Here is a 15,380-nt window from a genome sequence, read left to right on the forward strand (position 1 = left end):
CATAAAATGTGCAACTGCTTTTAAAGAAATTTAAAAAGCCAAATTATTTTAGTAAATCTATTTAACCATATTGTAGTCTATATTATTAAGGTACTTTCTTATACCTAATTATACTTAACTATAGTAAACCGCTGATTTTTTTTGTCTGTGGGAAAAAAAAACCTGTAAAAACCGTTGTATGAAAGTTGTAACCTAAAGAATGGCTGAAGTCTTAATATTTACTTTCCAAAGTTGTGCAATAATCCTTGTAAAATCCGGTAAAATGGGACGTTGTAGTTTGTATTCCGCATTCTCAGTGACACCAGCAACTGGTTTTCTAATTCTCACTCTCACCGTGCGGCTATTGTGGTGTTAGCTATAACATGCTAACAGGAACACTGACGTTGTCAAATAATACTAAAAAAGCAAGGTACCATACTGTACTTTTAACTGTTGGCTGTACCCTGTACTAAGTGTTTAATATTTTCAGATTTCATGATCCCGTATCTATAAAACCACTTTGTGATTGGATCAGGCTAATATTTAGATGCCCACAAGCCAAGTGCTTCATAAAGTAAAGTATGTAAGGTAAATGTAAAAATCTACAAAGAATCTTGTTTGTATTTTTACTTTGTTCACATTTTCCTGACTTTAAAATATTCTATGTATTGAATAATTTTCATGTAATGGTGCTTCTGAAGTAAACGTTTTATAGCAATATCTTCCCCCAGGAAATGTATTAACTGTATACACTTAAGAGTTTCATTTAAAAAGGTAACAGATTGGTGCCTATACACCCTTTATATTTTTATGAAGCCAAATAAAGATAAATACTTTTATGCAAATTATAAAGGATTTCAATATGTATCACTGTACAGTTTAAAATTAACAGTTCAATTGCTATGATAGTCATTGTATTAATATAAATGGGGAAAAAACGCATCCAAAATACACAATTAAAAAGCAATGGCATTTATTTTCAGAATTTGCCATAAACTAAACAAACAGTTCACTTAAGCATTATTTGACATCGTGGATTCAAAGCAAAGGAGTACAAAAACAACTTTATTAAAGAGCAGTATAGGCTTACGATACTATTTAGGAGTGCATATACGGCTTAGGACAAGCAAAAATAATACAGATCTGATTCATAGGTTGCAATCTCTTCTCCAGCTTGTAAAAAAAAAAAAAAAAAAAAAAAAAAGTCAAATGATGGCCCCAGTTATCTACCTTATTTACATTTCAAAGCTACCTCTATCATTGACTTAGTCCTTATTTTGTTTGTCGATAAAACTACTTATTTGTAATTTTCATTAATCATCACAGTTGCATGTTGTCCAAGTTGTTTTCCAGGTCCATTCTCTGTTTGCTGTCTTTTTTTTTTTCAGTTTTTTTTTTCTTCCAAGTAAGACATAACACAGTTGTAGTGATTGTTCTGTGCAAATTTAAAGGGTAATTGTTTTTTTAGACATTTAGCAATTGAACAATTAATTAACCTGAATGTGTCATTAAACCCCATAGATGCTGCTAATCAGTATTAAAAGAAGCATGTTAATAAAACGGTTTAGCTGGTTTTATGAGTGTTTTTTTGTACTGACCTTTTGAGTGCTGCCCATTACAGAAATACACATTGTTATCCTTGTTACACCAACATTGAAATATTTTATGAAGTATGCCTTGGTAGATTCTCCAAATACAGTGTCAGTACTTGGTCAAATTTTACTAATCCTCCAACCACGCTTTAGAGAAGTCTCTCAAAACTGAACAGTGCAAAACATGATGAAATAGTGGAGAGTTTGGGTGAAGCATGTTTTAGAAATGCGTAGCAGATTTTGCAGCGGTGCAGATTGTATTATACAGAAAAGCTAGTAATCACATGTACAGCACATTTATTTAAAATATGTATAGATTAATTTTGTTAGAAAAATTTGTTTGGCAGTCAAATTTTAAAAAAGCTAAACTTATGCACACTTTTGTTTTTACAAATGAGGGAATTTTGGTGTTTTTCCCATTGGCAAAACGCCACATTTATGGTTTTGCGTAGTGTCAGGAAATATTCTCTTATTTTCTATTATTCCTATCCTCTAAGAAAATAACAACAGCCATAACACAGATAACAAGAATGGCTAAGAGGATTTTCTTCAGGAAACCATAATCATTGTTCGTTCTTGGGTTAAGTTGAGCTTGTGGGGTGAACTGAATGTTGGATCCCGTGTAGATGAGTAGATGGGTTTTCTCTCTGTGAGCTACTGACGAGCTGCTGGAGTTCATCAATGCCTCTCCGTCTGACTGCCTGTAAAAGGCTGGGCGTGATTCTATATGTGTGGTCTGGATCGTAGTCATCAGATCCGTCATAGTGCTGAGTGATGTACACTTGGTCTATTGTCTGTCCAGCTCGAGGTGCTGCGTTGCCTTTGTTGACTCTAATTATGATCCGAGCTTTGTTGTGGTTAATATTCCTCCTCCGTGGATTTCTTACGTAGTCCGGGAGTGATTCTGAATCTTCTTCATAAATATTCCCAATAGTGTAGTATTGGTACCCCCGAGGAAGTGGATCCAGCAGATTTCCATAATTTCCATAATGATGCGAGCCGTAAGCAGAGGTCGGGTCAAAGGTAAGACAGATGCGGTCATGAATGTAAACTTTGTTGGCAAACCAGTGAAGCAGCTCTATAATGTTTGTGCGCTCAGAGAGGGGACAGTTGGTCAGATCACTGATGGAGTTCAGGCTTCTACGTGCGGCGTACACTGAGGTCAAAATGACGCTCACAGCCACACAGATAATGAGTTTTCTCGACATCTTCAATCCCTGTAAAGACATTTTAAAGATTTCAGTATTCATTCATGCTGCACAGCTGCATGCTGTCTTTCACGTCAGTCACTTGAATGATTCATGCACACCTTATGCCTTTATTTAGATCAAGACCTGCTCTCTGGTGGTCCCTAAGAAAACATTAAAAACTTTATTCACATTTAAATGCAAACACAGTAGAAAGAGGAATGCAATTTTAAAACTAGGGCTTTACACATTTTATACCTCCATTGTTGTTGTGGTCTCATCTTTGTTTAAAGTGTTTGGTTTTGTACACTTAAGGGCAGATTAATACGTGAAGATCCTAGAGCTGACTGAGGTTATATGTTTTTTTGACTATGACCGTATAAACAGTCAAACGGGGTTAACTTCCTGTTTATTTGATGAATAGATAAAGTTGCGTGTTTAGCTGTACTGCCGAGGCAAGAGAGATTTAATCACAATTTTTTTTGGTTGGAAGATGTGCTACCACTTTGTTTGCTGGAGAACTTGCAAGAGCTATAAAAAAGTTTAAAAAATGTTGATATAAAAACACTAAATATGGCTCAGAAGAGTCTCCAAATGGCCAAAATTCATGGATTGAATGTTGTAGTGCTCACTTGATTAAAGTGATTTCTGAGCTTGCTCTTAAACCAGTAGAAATTAAAAATTTGGATTAAACCACACAACTCTAAAGATCTTTTATAAACAGAAATGACAAAAAATTGTGAATTAAAATCTTCTCAATTTTATTCTAAATTTATCTTTGCACACGAGTGTGCCTCCATTAAAAGAGGAGCTTTCAAAAAGGAAGACAAAGTAGTCTATAATTAGGTTCATATAAAACTTGTGATGAAAAAAAAACGCATGTGTTTACGTCTTTTTATTTATGTCTATTTGTATTTGTGCATTACTCGCTGCAGTGGAGGATAAATCCCTTTTCTTCATCATATCTAAAATTAGGAGAGCTTACCTGCATTAGTCGGCTTCTGTTATGTCCGTAGTTGGTTTACGTTTGTGAGAGCAGTGGAGTTTTCTTTTTTTGTTTCAGATTGCCATTTCCTGAAAAATGAAACTTACAGCCTATTGGCCAATAGCTTTGTTTGAAAAAAAAAAAAGGCTTCCTGTTTTCAGAAAAACATGATAGTACTTGAGGTTATTAAAATTCAAAAGCTCAGCAACTATAGGCTTGCTTTGTAGATAAGCTATCTAGTGTTATGAACAAAGGTCTATTTCAAATATATTTTATTGCATCTTCATGTTGATCTGTATTCTAAGATCACTGCATCTTTGTATAATTGCTGTAGCTGTTGGCCGGCCAGCCAAACATCCGCTGACTGACTCCAAATAGTTAATTTAACGTGTTGTTCTCAAAAATGTTAACCCTATTTTATTTCTTTCCTTTTTACCATTCCATGGAAGTTTCCAAATGAGGCGTCTGTTTCAGTCCGTTTAAAAGAAATGTGAAGCCATTGTATTTCCAAACCATTTTAATGATTTCAGTAAATAAACATTGCTTTGCTGCTGATCAGCTGATTTTTATTTTCATGAACACTAACTGAATCGTTATATTTATTCAAGCAAACCATGTAAACAGTAACACAATAACTTTCTTAAACAGAGCACACAATCACCTGTTGTAGAGCTTTAGCTTTAAATGATGGCATCCGGGTACTTTAACAGTACAAAGAAAACACCCTATTAACCCATTTAACATGTTTTTCTTTATTTATACTTACAGACACTTAAAACTGAATTCAACATTATGACTTGACCTTATTAACAGCTCCCTGTTACCATAGTTAAAAATAACACAACTTGGCTACTGAACTCAGCATGGATTAATAAACACAGACTCAACAAAACTGTATTTTTTATTATATAAATGTACATTAAACATGAGATATTCAAAATTTGGGTCAATTCATTTTTTGGTTCAGAACCCAATCCAATTTGGCATTGGTGTTTGGGGGCTTTTTCACTCTCCTTTGGTTATTTTCTCTCCAGACCAAAGTAAACCCCTAAACCAATGATGATGATGATGATGATAATAATGCCAGCAATGCAACCAGATATCTGACATGAAGTCCATTTGCAGCATTTTTGTTGTGTGTGACCTGTGGCATGAAGGTCAAACACTTCCCTGTTTGGGAAAGAATGTTGTTGGGAAGGAGCATACGATGTATTTCCAAAAGGATCGATCACAACGCTGTATTTAGATGGTTCCATGTCATAAGTGGCATCTCTCCTGAGAGCTCTTAAAAGGTTCATACTCACTTCATATGTATGATCTGGGTCATAACTTGATTGCCCGTCATAATGCTGAGTGATGTAGACTTGATCAATTATCCGGGGGTTTTCTTCTCTGACTCGAAAAATGATCCAGGCTTTGTTCCATTCAGTGCTCCCTCTCTGGGCATCAACTACATATGATGGTAGAGGTTTTGATGTTGGTCGATTAATGTTACCAACTGTGTAGTATTGGTACCCTGCAGGCAGTGGATCCAATATTCTCTCGTCATTTCGATAACGATGTGATCCATAATCAGAGTTTGGATCAAAGTTGAGCCGGATGTTGTCGCTGTTATCCACCATTTGAACTGTATTGGCAAACCAGTGGAGCAGTTCATTAATGTTTGTATTTTTATACAGATCGCGTTTTTTCAGCTCGCTGATGGAGTTCAGTCTTCTGCGTGCGCCGTACACTGAGCTCAGAGTAAGCAACACGGCTAAACACAAGATTGCAGTTTTTCTGAACATCTTCATGCCTGTAAAACATTTCAAAACATCAGTTTCCATCCACGCTGTGCTTTTTCTTTGTATACATTTAGTATATGTTTATATTTTGTCCACACACAGTTACTTGAATGCAGGACTGCACCAGATATTGCAGAGATATTATCACAGCAAACTTATTTTGTGCATTATTAATATTGTAAAGAACTCTCTGGAACATAATAATAATTGTTGTTTGATATATTATAGGCATCATGAAAACACATTTGCTTGTCAGTAAAGATATTCAGCCTTTTGGAAAGAGTCTGATTGCATTAATGTCTACACCTTTCACAGATTACAGTGTCCAACATGCTCAAAGTCACATAAAGTGCTGGTAACACACAAGAGAAAGAATTGCATCAGAAAGATTTTATTCATCACAGCAAATTTATGAAAATATTGTACTGTGGCACTTTTGGCATTTCTATAACTTAAATGCTGGGTGATCCTAATCATTTGTATGTTAGACACACTGCTTGTGACGCTTTTACATCTGAGCTCCTTGTGCTATGGGCCGAACTTTCCTCTTATGCTTTATGGCAGTATCTCCATTTAATGCAGCTGCTCACTTTAAACCACAAGCCCAATGTGGAGCTGCAGGAATGAGGATCTGCCTGGTAGTCACATTGATCTAGAGCAGGTACCTTTTAATTGAGAAATGAAAGTTTATCAGCCTCCAAAACTTAGATGGTGTGTCACCGGTCAAACGATTTTTGAGTTTGGGGTAAGGATACCAATACTGCTAGGATAAGTAGGAAGATGTTGGGCTTATGTTTTTTAACAAACAAGCCTCTTTTGAAAAAAATATTCTTTGCCATAAATTGATGGTCAAGAATATGACACCACCACCATACGTCGGGGACAACTGATCCCGTTGTCCCCCTCTGTCGGCAGCCATCCCTGAGCATTTTATGCTTTAAGCAGTAGTTCATACTAAGAGCCTACAAACATGCTTTATAATCTGTAGGCACCTTAAACACAAAAGAAAACTGGTTTAACTTGTAATTTTACCTCCTAAATATAGACGTCTAAAAGAAGATTTGGCCTCACTGCACCATTAGTGAATACATCAATAGAATAAAAAAATCAAAAATGTGATGGAGTGTGACAGAAACTCCATAGGGCTTGTACCAAAGGTCACACCCCTAAAACAACAAAACATCAGACAGCTCACATTATGAAAGTCCTTTCATTCAAGAGAGACAACAGAATAGACATGTACAGTAACATTATTTTTTACATTTTAGCTTTCAGATTTTAGGGAATATTTGTAAAATCATACATCACTGTCTTTTTTGGATAACAGTATTTTTTTCAAAGACTTTCTACCATTTATTTCTGAAGATTCCAAATATTTCCCATATTCATTACATAGTTTTGCACCACGATGCCGAAAAGAAAATTGCACTTGTTTTAATACTTAATGGTAAATGAAAAGACAAAGCTTATCTAGTATTATAAGAATGCACTTGGCAGTTCTTAACAAAATAATTCTTGAAACTATCAGGAGACTGACCTTGTTTTATCATAAAAACAAAGGTACATGTTTGATAAATATTAATTTCAAAAATATTCAACAGCTGTAATTTGGAGAAAAGAGGAGCACTAGATGCATCAACTTTAGAAAATGTTGCTAAGCGAACAAAAGCTTTTTGTAAAAGTATATATTTTTTAAGATAACTGGGCTTGTTCTGACACAGACATACTATGAATTATTTTTTTTAGAGTGTTTACTGTAATTACTTAAACTAAAAGCTTTAATACTCTTCACTGCTAATTTCTGTCAAACCAACCTGTAGTTCTGATTTAAACAGTTTGCGAGTCTAGAAGTTTGAGTTGCATAATATATTAAATCCCAATAATAATTTCTTTGTCGGTATGTTTGAGGTTGCAAGACTGCTTGTGTGCTGTATTTGGTAAGATACTATACAGTATTTACAGTCTTCATATCAGCAATATATTGTACCATTTGGATTAACTCTGTGTTTACTGTCCAGAGAGTATATTTTTAGCAGCTAACATACTAAAACTAACAGTGTGATTGGTACATTTGTTTTTATTGTTAATGTAATTAAAGTAATAATCATAATCAATATAGTCATCTGAGTTTTTAGTAATAGTATTCCAATGACATATTTCTTGATATTGTGCAGCCCTATTAGAGATTATCCAGAAAGTAGTCTCCTAATGACCCTGTTTGTTTTTATGTTAATTTAACTAAAAAGACATTTATGAATAATTTGAATGAAAGTTGTAGATGTAATGTCAAACATTGAATCATCACATTTAATGTGATAAATAAATTGGATCTTCTTAATTCAGTCAACCTTAAAAAGACAGATACTCATGTTTGCTTATATACAAGAGTTTTAGACGGGTAAAAAGACACATTATGGGTAATCTAGTCAATACAAACCTGAAGAAAGTTACCTATTTTTTATAACATTTGTAATAATCATATTAATTAAATCTACTGTAAGGACTAAATCATTACGTTTGAATCGGTAACTAAAAGAGCCTACCTGTACAGCCAGCCATTGTCAGATCTCTCATCTGTGTGTTTGTTTGGGAGCAGTATCATTTCTTTGAGAGGAAAACTGAAGTGATGAATCAGACAAAGTTGAAGAAGGTTGGACAGAGCAATACACGTCAAAGGAATAATAACCCATTCAGAAAGGAATGCTGTAGCGCTTCTTGAGCCTGCCAAGTAAACATGGTTTGTATGATTTGTCTTCAGATCCATTCAAGAAATTAAAACATTATTCAAAAGTCCATTTATTTCTGTTACTCCATCACTAATTGAAACACATTATAGAGATACATTTCTCAGAATAGTGTTTTCAAGCCTTTTTCTCTTAAGTGGGATTTTCCTCTTTAAGTTAATGAAATTGCTCCACTTATGATTAGACTATTACATCAGATCAATTAAAAAAAATTAACAAAGATATGTGGTAGTGTTATTTTCAAAAAGGTACTTTTAATCTGATAAAGCCTCAACAGAACACATGTGTTGATCATTGGGATTTTTTTCTAATTCATGCCAGGAATAAGAATGATAGGTTTTTGGTTTAATTTCCAGTAAATGACATATGAACATATATACACTTGCAAAGAGTCAAAAATTCTTTTTAAATAGTTTACCGATGAATCTAGCCATAAAATGTAGTTATTGGACTCACTTATGCAAAGAGATGGGTATAAGGAATGTCATAAAAAGATTAATTTCAAAGTTTTATTTGAATATAAAAAATACAACAGTATATGAAAGCATCAGTCCCATTGTTGTTGAAATGGAAACTACGAAGACACTTTTACTAAACCTTAGCAGGTTTAAGGAATGTTAAATATCTTCAATCAGAAAACCGATCTCAAGTCTTACATGCAGGGACTGCTACTAATATTCACCCTCCATTTAAAAACTACAGTGTTTTCCCAAACCATTCACAACACTTGAATTTTGTCCACATATTGCCATGTTACAACTTGAAAATTCAAATTTTCTTACAGCATTTTATTTGCTACACCAACAGTGTGACGTTTAAAGAACACGATGCATGGTTTTCAAACTGTTTTTTACACATTAAACTCAGAAACATTTTTAATCTTTATTTAGATTTTTTTATTAAAACAGGACAGTTGATTTGGTCTACAATCAAGCACTCTGTTTATTACCATTTTATATACAGTATCATAGCAATAAGCTAAAAGTGGCAGTTTTTTTTCTAGAAGACAGCAATGACAACAGGAATGTTTTCAGCATGACATTGTCCTCACAGCATTACAAAAAAACCTTTGATTTGATAGTCGTACTGTTGCAAAACATAGTTTTAGAGGTAATTATTCAGGATAAAAGTGAGTCAGACAGCAGGGCAAATAACTTACAGCTTTATATAATACATTCAATGCAATACAGATTGTCTTCAGTGAATTTTTTGCAGTCTTTATCACTTCCAGCAGGGAGTGCGTGCTAGCTCTTCATCATCACGCAGGATGAATCTTGCTTGGACCCCTGGAGTAATCGTCATATTAGAGTGATACTCAAACACGACACTGTCCCGACAGCCGTGCAGCTCGGTGCTCAGTTCAAATTTCCTCGCCCACTGCCACTTCCACCAATCATAGTCCATTGTAGTTTTATTGGCGGAGCTGTAAAAGCCAACCCATGAGTCTTTGAATTTGGACGTCCAGTCGGTGAAAGAGTTGTTCACATATAAGCGAGCGCAGGCCTTGCCACCCTTTGCAAAAAGTTGCAGGCTTGCTTTGTAGCCTCTTATACTGACTGCTGCTGTGGGATTTTTAAACTCCGGGCCCCTGTGTATCTCCTCTCCAGGACGGGACCAGAAACAACATAGTTTTGTCACTTCATGAAGCCGGACCTGCAGGCCTTCATTCAGCATTACTGACGTGTCATAAGTGCCTGATTTTGCATTTCCCGTAGACTTATAAATCAACGCTTCCTCCTGCTCGTTGCTGCTATAAAGGGCGACCATCAAACCTCTTTTGTAGTCGCTCACGGGGACGTTCCTCCACATGATTCTGGCTTTTCCTCCTGAACCTGTCACCACCTGAAGGGTAATATCATCACTGTGATGCTGAGGGATTCTTATGGACACCTCAGAGCTTCGTTTTGGTCTGCTCTCTGGGATCCTGACGACATGATCTGGCTGTGTGTTTCTTCTCACCGAAGGCTGACGTTTGTTGTTTTGAGGCTGGTGGAAGGAGTACTTCTCCTGGATTACAATGAACAGCAATAGACCCAGACAAGCCAGGTCACTCCACATGTTTCTGATTTCCCTCAGCTGGGAATAATCAGCATTGCTTCTGAAGCGATCTCTGAGGTTTGTTAGTGTGGTCAAGTCATTTTGCTCCACAGAAAATTCCCTTATCTGTCTCAGGAGGCTGGTAGTGACCTGTTGTGTATTGGCTGGATCATACCTTGTCCCTTGATTATCGGATGTCTCAAAATGTTGGGTGATGTAGACTCTGTCGATTATGTGCCTAGCTTGCCGTCCCGCGTTCTGCTCCCTGACTCTAAATATGATCCGGTCCCTGTTTCTGCCCTCATATCCGACTCGCGGATGGACAACGTAAGATGGGAGCTCAGACGACGACTCGTGATTGAGGTTACCAACGGTAAAGTATCGATATCTGATGTTTCCGGGGGGCAATGGATCCAGCATCCGTTCGTAGTTGCCATAGTGATGTGAGCCGTAGTCGCCATTATCGGGGTTGAACGTTAGTCTTATAACGTTGTTATTGTCAATGTCGACTTCATTGGCAAACCAGTGTAGAAGCAAAAGACTGTGCGTGGGCACAGACAGACCAAAGTTGAGTTTTTTTAGATCGTTGATGGAATTGAGCACTTGCACTGCTGATGTCGAGGACAAGAGAAGAAGTAGAGCCACGAACAGGTTACCCTTTCTTCCTGAGTACTCCATCCTGCAAAAACATTAGAAAATTGTTTAATCTATACCATACATTATCATTGCATACACTTTAAAAAATATTGTTGCATCATTGTATATTAACAACTGAAAATTGTATTTTCAGAGCCTTAAAATATCGTTTTATGATGAAGTCGGATAAAATTACCATAATTTTATTTAGCTCATCATGAGCAAAATGAATCAATGTCACATAGAAGGCTGTTAGATAATTAGGGTTAAAGGATCCGAATAAATGTTCTGCTAAAGATATTAGCCTTTTATTATCGTAGGCTTTATTTATATATATATATATATATATATATATATATATATATATATATATATATATATATATATATATATATATATATATATATATAAATATAAATAACAGTATGACAACTGTCAAAGGGAAGTTTTTTTAATTTCAAACTTTTTATTTACTTCATAAGTTTATCCTTTTCCCCCACAAAATCACCCTGGTACAATTACTGGCTTTAGTGCAGCACTTAGTCCTTTTGTTTAATTCAGGAGGTTGTAAAATATAGACTAGATGTCCACAGTATCCAGTGTCCTCCACCCTACTCAACAACATGCTTTAAGTGCTTTTTTCCACATAATCCTGCTTTGTTTTATTACCAGGTCCAGCTGGAGTTTTTTTTGCTGAGAAGCTCTGTCTCATCTGATCAAGTCACATGCTTCCAGTTAAACTCCCGGTAGAGTTGAGCAAACTCCCCATGTTTACGATTGTGATCAGATTGAAAAGACGTTCCTGGCTTGCCTTCAGAACAACACTTGGCATATAGATAGTCAAGTATTTGCTATAACAACATGGTGACCCTAAGATGCCACTCTGTACCATCGTCGTTACTGTTCCTGGTGGCAGAATACATATGGGTCCAGTTAGGGTGGAGAAAGGTGCCCAGGTTCATTGCGTGAGGCAGTACTCTGACACCAATGGGTGGGTACATTCTTCCTAGCAAACCCAACTTTAATTTAAAAGTAATTTTGTGCCTTTTTGTCATTACATGGGTGTTGTTTGATTGTTTGGTTGAATTACCAGCTTTAGTTCCACCCAGACTGCAAACTGTCTGAATAATACGTTGTTGACATCGATCAACTATCTGAGCAACGAGAAAAAAGACGACCTAATCCACAGATTCCACTCCTTACCTTATTACAACCAGTCGTTGTAATTTTGTTTTATGTCACCCATTGTATAAAAACATGAATACATTGAGTGATCAGGGCTCTTTCTCTGGGATGTTGTGTTTGCCTTTGTGTGTACAATAAGTTGATCTTGAGGAACCAAACCTTGAGGAACCAAACCAAGAGGGTTCAATAAGTTCTCAACAGAGGGAAGTAGTTTTATCTATTGAGTTTTTTTTTTTTAACTCAACCATACCAGCAAGTATTTAAACAACAATGTATGTCATATTTATACTTCTGAGAATTAGAATTTCATTGAAGCTCTGAAAAAGAAACAACGCAAATAAAAGGAAATCCTAAAATGCCATTATATAAATGTATTCCTTGAGGGTACTAATAATCCTACAATCTGTGATTCTGTTAAACAACGTTTTTTTAAATTGTGAGATTTTGCTACTACAGTAAAAAAGGAATTTATTTCAACTGTGTTTGCTCCACTTTTTCGGTGACGTCAGTGTGGATAGCACTGTTTAGCAAGAACAACGTTGGTGCTCCTGTTTCACTTTACGCCAATTGTCACCATTTTAAACTAACCAGATTAAAATGCCCATTGTACTATCACACTGTGGTAATTTTTTCGAAGTTTTTTGTGTTAATACAACATTTAATCCGACAAGAACCCTATTGGTACGTCACTGTTTACAACAAAAAAATAATACATTTCCTGGCTAAAAGAAGTACTGGTTTCAAAGCCCGAACCTGTTGGTAGTGACCGCATCAACAGCATAAAAGCTTGTGAAGGAATACCGGCATTATGTTTCAAAGATGACCTAAATGAAGCTGAATCTACTCTGTATTAGTCTAGAATAATACAATGCAAACACCTTAAGTATTAAGCATATCTTTCGACCCAATGTAGTTCAGGTTAGCTTTGCTATTTCTAAAATAAGACATTTTCCTGAGTGAAATGAGAGGGCTTACCTGCATGATGGAGCTGTTGACTGAGCTCTGTGAGCTCTGTGTTTGTGTGCAGCTGATGCGACTTCCTCTGAGTTTCTGTTTCCTGGTTAATGAAACCAGAGCTCATGCATTTGTTGAAAGCTGTCATGGGAGATGTGGCAATACAGCTTGTTTTTATCAGTGAGTGAGCTGCTTTAAAGCCACTCCCAGTGGTTTCCAAAGGTCTTCTCTTAGGCCTTTAAATGATTAACTATATATGAATTGCATATATTCAATCACTAATTCAAATATTAGTCTTGTGATTGCATCTGATTAGTGTTGTGCTGAAGTTCACCTATTCCCCCTCTTTAACTGATTGTTGAGTTGGATGGGTTTTTATATATTTGCTTTTGGATTTATTGATTTGTTTATTACAAGTTCTCTGCAGCTCCCTGTGCGTCTTACATCACTACTGCAACACGTCCAGCTACCAGCAGGGGGTGCTCTCAAACAAGTCGTTTTCCTGATACATGCAGGGCATTGAGCTTTTTAAAATGTCTATGATAATCCTTCTCTGGCTCTTTACACATACATGCTGGTAGTCTGGTTTACTTATGAGCCTGCAGAATTTGTTGTCCAAACATTGGCAAATTCTCATTTTGACTGATGCTAAAAATCCTAAAAACTGAGGAAATACTTTACCTGTTTCCCAGAAAGCTGGATGAATGAGGCACCCCCATAACAGCACATAGACACAGCCGCTCAGCGTTGCCACAACCTTTTGGGTAAATTACTGTGGCTTGTTTTCTGAAGATTTATCCAAACTCTAAACTATCTTTAAACCAAGCCCTCATCCGAAATGGCTCTCTGGTTAATTCTGGATAATATTTTGTTCCCAAACAGAAATGAGGTTTACTCAGTGTGACTGCACAACAGATTTAGGTTATGTACACAAACACACAAATGCACTGAAATACATGCGCGCTCCAATTTCATTTAATTTCCTGAATGGAGGCTTGGTTGTTCCCCTTGGGCCGGGCAGAAAAAGTGTAAAATAACATGCACAAAGGAAATATTTAGTTTCTCTGTCGTCACCACCCACAGGTTTCACATAGGGAGCCCCAGAAAAACATCCATGTGATATCCATGGTGTAGTTGAACTTGTCTCACATCTTACAGTACAAGGCAAAACACAACTCCTCTCTTAAATGTCATTATATGCAGCGTCTTCAAGAGTGCTCGTGAGTCAGGAACTTTTATCTATATTTGGTCACATTACAATGACAAACTTGAATATATTAAATTGGGATTGTATGTGATGGACCAACACAAAATAGTGCATAATTGTGAAATAGAAGGAAAATAGCACATTGTTTTTAAAGATTGAATGAATAAAAATCTGAAAAGTGTTGCAAATTCTGGTGCTCAGCTGCCTTTCGTCTGATGCCACAAAATAAAAACTAGTCAAGCGAACTGCCTTCAGAATTAATCTAGTTTGTTAATAGAGTCCATGTATCTGTTATATAAATCCAGCTGTTCTGTGAAGGCCTTCGAGGTTTGTAAGAGAACATTATTGGACAAACAGCATCTTAAAAGCCCAGAAACCCACTAGACAGGTCAGCTATAAAGTTAAGCTTAAAGCAATATACCAACCTATGAACATCTAATGGAGCGCTGGTCAGTCAACCATCCAAAAAAAAAGGAACAACTGCAAGCCGATCAAGACAAGACCGTCCTCTGGCCGGGCAAGGAGAGCATTTATCACAGACGCTGTCAAGTGTCCCATGGTTGCTGTGAGATGTGAAGTTTTACAGAAATGCCACAGATCTTCCCATCATGAAAGAGGAAAGCCACTGTAATCAGGAAAGTACGAGTGCAGTTTGCTGCAAGCTATGTGGGTGACACCATAAAAGTGTGGGAGAAGGTGATCTGGTCAGATGAAATCAGTTGTGTGAAAAAAAACTAACATTGAACATCACCCTGAACACACCAAACTAAATTGTGAAAATGGTGGTGGCAGCATCATGTAATGAGGGATGGCGTTTCTTATGCAAGGACAAGGCAGCTGCTCCGAGTTGATGGGGAAATGAACTCAGCTAAATACAGTGCTGTCCGGACAGAAAACCGGCTGGAGGATGCAAAAGTCTTGAGACAGGAGGTTCACCTTCCAGCAGGGCAGCAACCCAAAACCTACAGCCAGAACTACTATGAGTGCAAAGTATCCCATTTAAAGTCTGGACCTAAATCCAAATGACGGTCTGTGGCTAGACTTTGAAATTTCTGTTTAGAAGCTCTTTATTAACTTTATCACCTATCCT

At 36.5% G+C, this 15,380-nt stretch overlaps 3 protein-coding genes across 7 annotated transcripts in view; 1 reads left to right on the top strand and 2 right to left on the bottom strand.

The window, feature by feature from the left end:
• The window catches only part of LOC105933014 (septin-9), a 114,345-nt gene that overhangs the window by 71,514 nt on the left and 27,451 nt on the right, over positions 1-15,380 (top strand). The window lies entirely within an intron of this gene.
• Positions 936-4,250, bottom strand: LOC105933018. 2 transcript variants are annotated; one of them, XR_002428735.2, is made up of 3 exons: positions 3,744-4,250; positions 2,881-2,922; positions 936-2,788 (listed from the first exon to the last, which is right to left on the bottom strand). XR_002428735.2 is itself a non-coding variant. In XM_012872382.3 (2 exons), exons 1-2 carry the CDS (start codon positions 3,747-3,749, stop codon positions 2,153-2,155), a joined length of 642 nt encoding a protein of 213 aa, XP_012727836.2. In that variant the 5' UTR covers positions 3,750-3,889; the 3' UTR covers positions 936-2,152. The 2 variants fall into 2 exon arrangements, 1 of the variants encoding a protein (XP_012727836.2); XM_012872382.3 differs by lacking the exon at positions 2,881-2,922 and having other exon boundaries at positions 3,744-3,889.
• On the bottom strand, positions 8,762-13,206 carry LOC105933015. Its single transcript, XM_012872376.3, has 2 exons — positions 13,105-13,206; positions 8,762-10,987 (listed from the first exon to the last, which is right to left on the bottom strand). The coding sequence occupies exon 2, from the start codon at positions 10,984-10,986 to the stop codon at positions 9,493-9,495; it is 1,494 nt and encodes a 497-aa protein (XP_012727830.2). The 5' UTR covers position 10,987; positions 13,105-13,206; the 3' UTR covers positions 8,762-9,492.

This window comes from Fundulus heteroclitus, chromosome 16, assembly GCF_011125445.2.
Source record: "Fundulus heteroclitus isolate FHET01 chromosome 16, MU-UCD_Fhet_4.1, whole genome shotgun sequence".
NCBI classification, from domain to species: Eukaryota; Metazoa; Chordata; class Actinopteri; order Cyprinodontiformes; family Fundulidae; genus Fundulus; species Fundulus heteroclitus.